Source organism: Pelmatolapia mariae, linkage group LG12 (assembly GCF_036321145.2).
Source record: "Pelmatolapia mariae isolate MD_Pm_ZW linkage group LG12, Pm_UMD_F_2, whole genome shotgun sequence".
NCBI lineage: Eukaryota > Metazoa > Chordata > Actinopteri > Cichliformes > Cichlidae > Pelmatolapia > Pelmatolapia mariae.
This window is the reverse complement of record NC_086237.1, coordinates 37,376,805-37,388,546: the sequence shown is the minus strand read 5'-3', so window position 1 is coordinate 37,388,546 and position 11,742 is coordinate 37,376,805. Positions and strand designations below refer to the sequence as shown.

At 38.9% G+C, this 11,742-nt stretch overlaps 1 protein-coding gene across 1 annotated transcript; it reads left to right on the top strand.

The window, feature by feature from the left end:
- The first annotated feature begins 1,251 nt into the window (after positions 1–1,251).
- On the top strand, positions 1,252–10,154 carry ppic (peptidylprolyl isomerase C). The gene is made up of 6 exons (XM_063490187.1): positions 1,252–1,949; positions 3,897–4,010; positions 5,472–5,565; positions 5,679–5,746; positions 5,864–5,980; positions 8,589–10,154. Exons 1-6 carry the CDS (start codon positions 1,845–1,847, stop codon positions 8,715–8,717), a joined length of 627 nt encoding a protein of 208 aa, XP_063346257.1. The 5' UTR covers positions 1,252–1,844; the 3' UTR covers positions 8,718–10,154.
- The last annotated feature ends 1,588 nt before the right edge of the window (positions 10,155–11,742 follow it).

The following is an 11,742-nucleotide window of genomic DNA, read 5'->3' as shown; positions in this document are numbered from 1 at the left end:
CTACGAATCACTCTTGTGTCCATTAAAGTCTGGAGATGTTTACAGGGTTCACTTCCACTATTGGTTGATTGAAGCGTTACTGGTTTAAATGCATGGGGCCAGTTAGTACACAAGTGGTGTTAATTCAATTAAAATGTTTGTAGTTCATTTACGCTGTGCAGCACACACACACACACACATGCATAAATACATGACTAGGCTTCTGTGACCTTGGTATAAACCCACATGTAAACACACAGGTTTAAAGCGGTGTCACTTTCATTTACATAGGAGCATGTTGTTAAGGTCCTGCTTTGACATTCAATTAAAACGTTTACATTTCTGCTTAATTAATTCGGCGGATGGCGGCAGGAAAAGACGAATGGACGGGCTGCTTTGACAGGAGGCCGATAACCGTGTGTGTATGTGTGTGTGTGTCCCTGCTGTGGTGTTAAGGTCACGGCAGGCTGACTATTATAATTCATCTCTATAGACATGTATTCAGCGTGGACTTATATTCTCTTTTTCAGCTTTATTTCCTGCAGCTGAAGCCAAGCCCAAGCATACCTGAGGTGTTTTTAATGCAGTAAAGTATTTTAAAGATAAAATACTCTGCTGTATGGACTTCATTATCCTTCATTTAGTGTTAAAAACAAGCCCCTGCACCTTATAGATCACTGCATGCTGGAAAATGCAACTCTTTGTCAATTAGTCAAGAAAAATATAATCCTCTGAGCTACAGAATCTTTTTTCCCTGTTTTGAGATATTATTATTCTCATTGGAAAATAGTTTATTCTGTATATTAAACAATCTTACAGAAGCATATATAATTCATCTATTCTTTAACATACTTAAAGAGCCCTGCATAATTTCCATAAAACTTTTATTATTAATGACACACATAGCAAAGTGAACTTAAGTGAGAAATAAGATGCTCACTATAATATGTGCTATATGTCATGTGTCTGACAAACAACTTTCCGATCACAAGTCATTAGCCAGTATGCATACTCTGCATTATCCTCCTTCATAAACTATAATCATCAAAATTGGGTTTAATGTTTTATTCAATATAACCTGAAATGAGTTTAGGTATTTAGGTATTCCTAAATGAGTTAAGCAACAGTATATCCAGTTTATAAATGCCCAGGTCAGGTGCCTATCATCATTTTCTAGGCAAAAAAAGTAAACGGGTAAAAGAAATAACGGTTAGAAAGGCATAAAGCCACATGCATTGAATCTATTATTTTAATATCAGCAAAGCACCACTATTTCTTTGACTTCTCCCTCAAATCTCCTTTATTAACTTTGTGTTCTCTCCACCTGTTTCCTCACATGTCCCTTCCTTGTATTCTCTATTTTTTCATCTCCTTGTTCTGTCATATATCCTCATTCCCTTGATTATTCACCTCAGATCTTTCCCCCTCTCACTGTGTCCTTTGCTTTTTCTAAGTCATTGCTCATCTTTTCACCTCTTCTTTAATTTTCTTTCCCTTTTCCATTTAAATTACATTTTCTCCTGTTGTTTCATCTCTCCTCTCCTCCACTGTCACTTTGCTTCCTCTCATCTATTTGCTTAAATCTCCTCTCCTCTTTCTCAAGTCTTAACATTTATTTTCTCTGCTATTCTTGTTTCCTCTTCAGTCTCGTCTTTTCCTTTCACTCTGTCTGCTCTCCTCTCCCTCTCAGTAGGCAGGTCTTTGGTCCAGACTCAGCCCACAGGGGGGAGTGGTCTTATGATGTAGCCGGGTTATGAGCGCCGTTCCCCGGCCAGCCTTCCAGCTGTGACTTGCTGTGACTGCCTCTTTATCCTCTCGCCCTTTCGGCGGTTCTCGCAGCAGGGGCCTGTCTCCGCTAATCAAAGATGGAGCTCCGGACGAGCCTCCCCGCTCTCCTCTTCCTCTCTGCCGTCGTCCTGCAGTCGGTGTCCGGCGCAGTTTCACGGACAGGACCGAAAGTCACAGAGAAGGTGGGTGCCGATATTTTGCCGCATTTATTTGCATTAATCCAAAACCGCGTAGGCTTCTTTTCCGCGTGCTCGATCTGCATCTTCTCGTGCGTTCACGGCGATCCCGCAGAAGTGCGGTACTACAGGAAGGGCACGCGCGCACAGGTCACCCGGAGTGCGAGGGGAGACGTGTCCGGTGACGATAGGAGGCCAAGGCTTCTGTCTCCGTGATTCTTCGAGAATATGTGGGACACACACACACACACACACACACACACACACACACACACACACACACACACACAATTGTACACGTGTCCATTGAGATGAACTTAATGCGCAATGCGTTTGTCCGCAGGCGAACACACGCGCACACTCTTAGATAAATGTGTGACCTCCTTACTCAGAGGCTGTAATAAACATGCACAAACCCTGAAAAGGCATGAGCCACCCAACATCTGCAAAAGCCATCTGTTAAACTCACACTCGGTTATTCAGCCACAGTGTGTGGACCAGATTCCTGCTTTTACTTTGAAATTCATTTAAACATGGAGCACGTGCATGAAAGTGTATAAAGAAAAATCACCAGTGATTTTCAATAAAATTACCCATATATCACCCGGCATGCCTTTGGCTATTTTTTTGACTGCAGGATTATTCTCTTTTTTGCATTTACAGGTGCATCTACATACATCAGATTTCTTACATGAGGAACATTTGGTCTCTAAGTGTCTCTAGCTTTTCTGGCACCATGTTGGTATTGGCTAACCTCTCAAAAAAGCTTGATATACTTGGGTTGAGGCCTGTTGACATCTTGCACAGATACAGACCATAAGACAGGCAGCACTTCTTTTCTTTATTTGGTTTCTTCTCAGTTTTCACCCTTGTTAACCTCTTTAGTGTCAATTGCAACCTTTGATGTTACATACTCTTTTAATTCTCGCCATACACCAGGTGTGCCAAGGAGTGGATTTATTATTATTATTATTATTATTATTATTATTATTATTATTATTAAGATGGAAAAGCTGCATAAAACCCACACCTGAACTTTTAGAACCATTTTGCAAACACTGTGTTAACATATGTGGAGGTCAAACCCTGGTGTACTCTAAGGCGATGTTAAGGACCTTCTTTGAACAGCCATGAGATCCTGTCTTGACATTATAGCTGTTGTATTTCTTTTATACTGTGCTTAAAGGGTGCATAGCTCTAATTAAACCACACATTTCTGTGATATGATTTTCTAAAGTAGGAGCTCTGGTCAGTTTTTGGAGCCACAGAAACCTGATACTTAAATGCAACAGAGACGGCAGAGGGAAACTGACTCCCTATTACAGCTGATATGGCCTCACCCATATATTCAAGACATATTCTGGTTGCAAAGGAAAAGTAGCACGCTTACATATAGACACAGAGGATGAGTGCTCAGTATAAACTCAGAGTTAAGTTTGCATAAGAGCATGGAAGTTCATTCTTTACCATGAAATTATGATTTTGACTAAATTAATGTTGACATCCATGTGCTACATGAAGTTTTATCTGAACCTCTCCAGCTTATCAGATGGAGATGATTCCTTTGGCGTCATGTTTACAAGTGCTCCTACTATTTGCAACAGTGGGATGTACTTGGATGATCTTCTAACTTCAGACTATAAAAAGTAAATGGGATTGTAGGAGACGGCTAAATTCACATGGTATCTTGAACTCGGTCTCTTCGGGTGAATATGGCTTCTGGAAATGGGTTTATTTTAGGTAAGGTCATTATCTTGAAAGCGTGTACAAGAGGAAGGGCACTGGATGACGACTTGCTTGGTTTTCTGTTTTCACAGAAGCTTAGTTCGTCATCACATGTCTAGAAAAGTACATGGCTGCAGTACATGTGTGAAATGATGGCCATTAGTGAGCTGATTGGATGACAATACGTTGTATGATGTTTTATTAAATGACAGTTGTTTTGTTTTCCAGGTATTTTTTGACATAACGGTGGGAGGTCATGAGGTGGGGCGGATCGTCATTGGTCTGTTTGGAGAGGTCGTCCCTCTAACAGTGAATAACTTTGTCGCACTGGCAACTGGAGAGGTAGGATGATGTTGGACAAATACACATTTCCACGCACACTGATGTGATTATGGTAGATATTCAGCAGCCACTTCAATTGATACACCTTGCTAGTACTGGGTTGGAACCTCTTTTGCCTTCAGAACAGCTTGAATCCCTTACGGCAAAGATTCAACAAGGTGCTGGAAACATTCCTCAGAGATCTTGGTTCATATTGCCATGACAGTTACATCCTTGATTTGAGTTTCCCATTCCACCACATCCTAAAGGTGGTCTGTTGGACTGACATCTGGTGACCTTTGAGTGAATTCATTCTCATGCCCAAGAGAACAGTTTAAGATGATTTTAGCTTTCTACCCTGTTGGAAGCAGCCATCAGAAAATGGGTAGACTGTGGTCAGCAACAATATTCGGTGTTGTGGCTGTGGTGTTAAAACAAGTGCTCAGTTTGTATTGGGGGGGGGGGGGGGGGGGGGGGGGGGGCAAAGTATGCCAAGAAAATATTCCCCCACACCATTACACTGCCACCATCAACCTGAACTGTTGATACAAGGTACATCCAAATATTGTAGCAGAAACCAAGACTTATTTAAGCAGGCAATATTTTCCAACATTGGAAAATACAATGAAAACAAGCTGTGGCCATTGAATCCTGCATGGTCTTCTGCTGCTGTAGCCCATCTGCTTCAAGGTTCAGCAATCTGTAAATTCAGAGATACTCTTCTCCATACCTTGGTTAGCTATTTGAGTTACTGTTGCCTTTCTATCAGCTTGAAGGTGTCTGGCTATTCTCCTCTGACATCTGGCATCTAAAAGGCATTTTTGCCCAAAACTGCCGCTCACTAGATATTTTCTCTTTAAACACTGGAAATTATTTGGCAGAAATAACCCAGTAGACCAAAATACTCCAGTACAACACAGACAACCATGCCACATTCACTGAAAGCAGCTTTCTTCCTCATTCAGTTGCTCTGATGCTGGTTTGAACTTCAGCAGTCTCCATGCCTAAATACACTGAACTGCTGTCACGAGACTAGCAGATGAAATATGTGTATTAGCAAGTATTCAACAGGTGTAGCTAATGGAATAATCAGTGAATGTACATAATCTTTACAAATTAATATGTCAAATACAACATGCATGTGAATAGACAAACAGATGAAAACACACACATAAAATTTAACGGTAGTGATGGCGATTAAATGTAGCTATCATCATAACTACAACATGTCAGTCAGGCCCCATAAAGGCTTCAGAAAGTTAGAAATTAGCATTGACATTGTTTCCAAGGTTACTTGTACAACATGTTTATATTTTAAGTTCTATATAATGTATGGGACATACAAATGTATCCACAGGTGGAAAAATCTAGTTTTCACATCGATCAATTCTTTTTTTTGTTTTGCAGTTTCATAATTGTGTATCACTCTTGATGCACAGTGGTCTTTGTGTTGCAGCCTTTTGTTTTTACATGTCTCTGCAGAAAGGTTATGGGTACAAAGGGACGAAGTTCCACAGAGTCATCAAGGATTTTATGATCCAAGGAGGAGATTTCACAGCTGGTGATGGGACTGGAGGTGGGAATGAAAGACAAAGTAGTACCTACACATTAAATTTAAACCTTTTTCATTTTGGGAAAATAAATCCACCAGAGCTTAACTGAATCTCCTTTTTTTTTTTTTAAATCTAGGTCACAGCATTTATGGAACAACTTTTGCAGATGAGAACTTCAAACTGAAGCACCTTGGAGCAGGCTGGGTGAGCACACTCTCACTATCAATTAATGTATTGGAGAATAAGGTCGTTGACTCAAACTTAAATATGACAAGTGATGACATGACGTAACAAAGAGTTGTGTGTGTAATTGTGTACCAGGTGAGCATGGCAAATGCTGGGCCAGACACCAATGGGTCCCAGTTCTTCATCCTAGCTTCCAAAGCTCCGTGGCTGGATGGGAAACATGTGGTTTTTGGCAAAGTCCTGGATGGGATGGTGGGTGGAACTTAAGATTTTTTCCATTAATCTTTTTCTTACATCTGGTTGCAGGGGAGGAGAAGGTGTGGGTTTATTTGTGCAAATGTGTCCTGACTGTGAAATAATCTGTTAACAGCCTACAGGGTGAGCGGTGTGATACACAAGTGGGCCCCTGAGCAGAATCTCAAAAAAACTAAAGAGATGCATTAAATGACCTCAGTGACAGCAGAGATCTAAAAACAATCCAAAGAGAAAATTAAAACAAAAGCCAGAACAAATTAAGCATAAAATATATGAACAGAAATAGAGATGGGAAACTGTTAGATTGCCAACCAACCAGTATTACATGCTGAAATGTTTTTCTTTTCTTTTTATGGTCATCTTTGTGCCCTCTTAGATGGACCTAAAATGTTGTCCAGACTTTAATTTGTAATTGGCAAAAAAAAAGCCTAATAACAATTGAATGGGTGGAAAAAGGCAGAAGCAAGGTGTCGACTAACATTACCTGCGAAGAACCATGAGTAATTAGCAGTCCCATTCAAACATGTCAAAACATAAACAATTCAGCTGAATGAGCCATAAATGGAGATCAAAATAAGAATGACCAGCAAGATGGAAAATCACACTAAAGAGAAGCATTTCCATGTAATGCACAAAACTCCAAATTAATACAAATTGCACCTAAGAGACATTAAACAGCTGCATATCCTCACAAAACTGGACCCTCCTACTTAAAAGGAGAGCTGGGGTAGGCATTTTCCTGTCTGCTCAGAGGGCTCATAAAGTTCTGTTTCGTTCTTCTTTTTTTATTTATTTATTTTTCTATTTTTAAAGGAGAGTACTGATGTTTGAATAATATTAACTGAATACAGCTGGCATGAGAGGACTCTGGTTTTCAGGAAGCTCGAAGACTCTTCACTGAGAGCTAATGAGTTACTAAATGTACAAACTATTAAAGAAAGTAAGCTCACATTTGATTCTCTTAGTCCTTGTATTTGTTCTGAAAGGTCTGCCGCAGGCAAACTAGTTTCTTGTACAGATTCAGGAACTCCACCCGTACAGGAAATAATCCAGACTTGGGCTGCATTCAGCAGGAGCAAAACTTGGCAAAGCATTAAATCAAGTAGAAGATTTTAATCTTGAGGTACAAGGAAGCAACAAGAGAGATGAGCACAGGTATGCAAAAGCTAAAGCTAGGGAAGGTCAGTATTAGCAATGTTCTGAGGAAGGCAGGAAACTATTACTTAGGTTTCTAAAATTTACTGGGCTTTCTCTGAGAGTGTAGTAAAGTCAAAGTGCTGAGAAAATAATGAGTGTAATGTAACAAGGGACAGAATAAGATAAGTACTACACATGGAAGTGGAAAATATGTTTTAATTTGGCAGGTTTTGTTCATCATTATCAGACTGAATCTGTCCTGGGTAGAAGAAGGTAGGAAAGGAAGGACATTTTCTAATCGTGTGCTGTAAAGGATTTCTGATTTTAGAGATATTATGCAAATGGAAGAAAGAAGTCCTACTTGTTTGTTTAGTATGTGCATTGAAGGACATTTCCTGGTCAAAAATGACTCCAAGGTTCCTCACGGTAGTACTGGAGGCCAAGGTAATGCCTTTCGAAGTAAAAATATGGTTAGATACTATATTTCTACGATCTTTAAGGCCGAGTACAATAACCTCAGTTTTATCTGAATTAAGAAGCATGAAGTTAGCGGCCATCCAGGTCTTTATGTCTTTAAGACATTCCTGCAGTTTAACTAATTGGTGTGTGTTATGAGCAAATTGGAGTATTTTAGATAGATATGATTCAAACCACTGCAGCGCAGTACCTGTAATACCTACAGCATGCTGTAATCACTGTAATAAAATATAATGGTCAGCAGCACTGAGGTCCACTGTCAGAGGCCATAAGAAGATCATTTGTAACCTTCACTAAAGTTGTTTCTGTGATGAGCTCTGAAACCTGACTGAAACTCTTCAAATAAGCCATTCCTCTGCAGATGATCTGTTAGCTGTTGGACAACTACTCTTTCATAAAGTTTTGAGATAAAAGGAAGGTTGGCGATTGGCTGCACCAAAAACCTTCTAGTGATTGTTTTGATTCCTATCAGATTTCTGCATTTATCTGTAGTTTATCATTTTTGGCTGCAAATACTTGCTAATTAATAGCATAAATGTGACAAAGTGTGATGCAAAATGGAGAATATTTACCTTCAAAGTAAAAGTTGTTTTAACCCCACAGCCAGTATGTTTAAAAAGGTGCAATTTTTCTTTGAAGGCTGTACTTTCAAAGTACTTTATTTCTGGTTTGGGTCGTACTTTCCATAGTTTTATTAAAGCTCCTGAGAATAGCAAGACATCGTTTGCAAGTCCATCACTTGCATTCCAACTAAGAACACAAGAATTAGGGAATGTCCGTTTTTTTTTCCCTCACAACCTGTGGTTACCAGATGGTCAAATGCTAGTTTTAAGACCTGTGTGAATGGGACTTTAATGACTTGATCCGTCGTCACGTGTTTAGTGGAAATACTGCACTGCATGTTAAAGGTGACACCTAAAACAAACTGATGTGTGATTCACTGTCACTAAAATAAAGAATCTAACCTGCTTCTGTGGATCTCCTTTTGCAGGCTGTGGTTCACACCATTGAGCTTCAGGACACCAACGACAGGAACCTGCCATACACAGAGTGTGTGATCGTCAACAGTGGCAGGATCCCCGTTAAAGAGCCCTTCGTAGTGGAGGTGGAGGGCTGGTAAATGCCAATGGTGCAAGACTGTCTGTAGGAGAAATGTAGTAGAAAATACTATACACTAGTGATTAATCATTAGTCCCACTGAAAGCGTGCCAATTTTTTAAATTTTTTTTTTTATTCCTTTCGTATGTTAACAGGCTCTTTCTGGGGTGCTAGCATGTTGGATTGGGTACTTTTTAACACACTTATAACTAAAAAAGTCTGAAAATTTCACCAAGCAAGCTCATACGATGCTAACTGGGAACATATTAACTCACAAGCTAATGTTTACATGCTAACATACACCAGTGGCTAATGTTAACTAAGAGGTACTATACATGTTAAGTATTGTAATTCTTAACATGTATAGTAATAATGAGCTTGCTAATGCTACCTTGCTAACATTTGGCAATTGTGGGTCAAGTAGTTAAAGCAGATCGTGACTTCTGATTGATTTCCATTGTATGCAGATGTAATAAAAATTGGAAATTTCTATTAAGTTATTAACAGAAATCGTTACAGTAGCTAAATAACAGGTATTAACTTTCTGAGAAAACAGGAAAACGGTTCAAAAGAAGGTGTTAAACCTGGATGCCAATGTACAGGTTCAAATATTAGTATTAGCATTGTATTAGTATTAATTAATTAGTATTAATATTAATATTAGTTTTTTATTCTTAGACCATCAAATGGAAGCTTTACATTTCCGAAATGACCCATTTCAGAGTCGTGGCAGGGAAAAGGAAAAACATATCAAAACCTCAAAATACAAAGTCTTTAACAGAGGAGTCGTGGCAGTGTGTGAGTCGGTGTGTTCAGTATTTACCAGGTTCACTGTGGTAAATGCTAATGGTGTTACACATTAGTATACTTCAATACTTTATGTGGATGATGCCAGTTAGTATCATCTAGTATTAGTAACAAATAATGAAGACACTGTATAATCTGCCATCAGAAACACTTATGTAGCATTTGTTGCCAAATCATTCTTTCTTTGCCAAATACACTTCCTATGCATCTATTTGATAAATATCAGAATTTTAAAATCCGTTAACATGCATATGCAAAAAATATGTAGCACATGTCAAGTGCCAAATAATGTTTTGTTTTTTTAACATTGCATCACTGTAAACATAGAGTTTGCATTGTGCTTGGGAATACATTATGCACCATATCATGTTTGCAAAAACTACAGCACAAACTGCACAGGATGAAATGGTTCAAAAATTGCGAAAATGAGTTCTGTACGGACGCTTTTCAGTGAAGTTGGTGAACTGTCACAGTTCTTTTGTAATGACCCCAAAACTGTCATGGTAACATACTGTAGAACATATTCTTGTGCCACTGTAGCTAATACAACATTTAAACCTCTTTAAGAAACATTTTTTTCTTTATTTCAGCAACAATAAAGAAAAGTGCCAATGAGTATGTTTTCTACAATAAAAATGTTATTGCAAAACAACCAGAACTAGTCTTTATATTTGTTGTTACTTCTTGTGTCTCTGGCTTTTCACCATTCACCTACCATCAGCCATCAGCTGATCCTCTTTGCTAATTCAGGTAGCTGTACTGATAAATTCTGTGTCATAATAAGTGGAACAATTAAGAATCCACTAAATTATAATAAAATTAACATTATAGCCACTACATTGTAAATCACATTTTGTTTTTTTTGTAAGCCCCTAACATAAATGACTGTTTAGGTGGTTTTTGACACATGCTACGAACACGACCCCAGAAATATACAACAATATGCCACCTACAAGCAGTAAAAGCATAAAAGTCCCTTTTTAAAAACTGTAATTTGGATTAAATTACAGTTTTATCTCATATGGATTCTGATGTGGTGAATTTTCATATGACAATGAAAATGGCTTATTGCTTGCTGCACAGATGTTGGTACATTCAATCCACACATGCAAATAGACTAACCATACATGCCCATATATTAAGTTGTGTAACAATGAGAAATGACACAGAAAAAGTATTGAACACATGGAGAAAGGCAGGTGCAAAAAGGTATGGGAAGTCACGACACTAGCCAAAGTCTATCAGTAATTAGAAAGCAATCCTGCCACTTTGCATAAATTAATATCAGCTGGTTCAGTCCCAACTGATGGCCTATAAATAGGTGTCACACATAAAAACTGAGCTCAAGACCTTCACAGCCTTATTTTTGCAAAACACACTTATTGTGACTGACAGTGATTACAGAAGATTTTCCAGTGAGAACTGTTGGTGCCATAATCCGGAAGTGGAAAGACCATCATTTCACCATGAACCGGCCACGACCAGGTGCTTTTCACAAGATTTCAGACAGAGTAGAGAAAATAATTATCAGAAGAGTTGTCCAAGAGCCAAAGGTCACTTGTGGAGAGCTACAGCAAGATCTGAAATCATCAGGTACAATTATTTCAAAGAAAACAATAGGTAATGCACAGCCCACAGCCTCTATGCACGCTCACCGTACAAGACTCAATTGCTGAAGAAAAAGCATATTGAAGCACGTTTAAAGTGCATTTAGACAAAGTTTAGACAAGCCTGTAAAAACTGGGAGAATACAGTATATACACCGTGTTTGGAGGTCAAAAGGTATCTCGCCTTAAAAACATCATACCAAGAGTGAAGTTTAGAGGTGGGAACGTCATCATGTAGGGCTGTTTTGCCAGCAAATGGCAGAAGCACGCTTCATATAATTGATAAAAATCTGCTGCCATCTAATGAGGATAAAATGATGGTGGACTTTTCAGCAAGACAATAATCCCAAACACGCAGCCAAGGAAGCTCTCAATGGTTTCAGAGAAAGAAAATAGAGCTGCTAGAATGTCCCAGCCAATCACCAGACCTGAATCCAAATGAAAATCTGTGGAAACAACTAAAGTTCAGTTTATGAAATGGCCACTGGAACCATCAGGATTTGAAGACTGTTTGAATGGAAAAATGGGCCAAAATCCCACATGTGACTGGTTTTTACATAAGGAGGCTTCTTGAAGCTGTCATCACCAACAAAGACTTTTGTATGAAGGATAAAATAAATTTCACCAAGCGTG

Bases quoted from the DNA above. Each gene is read 5' to 3' on its own strand.
- ppic (XM_063490187.1), top strand. From the start codon at position 1,845: ATGGAGCTCCGGACGAGCCTCCCCGCTCTCCTCTTCCTCTCTGCCGTC. The intron at 4,011-5,471 runs GTAGGATGATGT...ATGTCTCTGCAG, and splicing joins TCGCACTGGCAACTGGAGAG to AAAGGTTATGGGTACAAAGG. The intron at 5,981-8,588 runs GTGGGTGGAACT...CTCCTTTTGCAG, and splicing joins GCAAAGTCCTGGATGGGATG to GCTGTGGTTCACACCATTGA.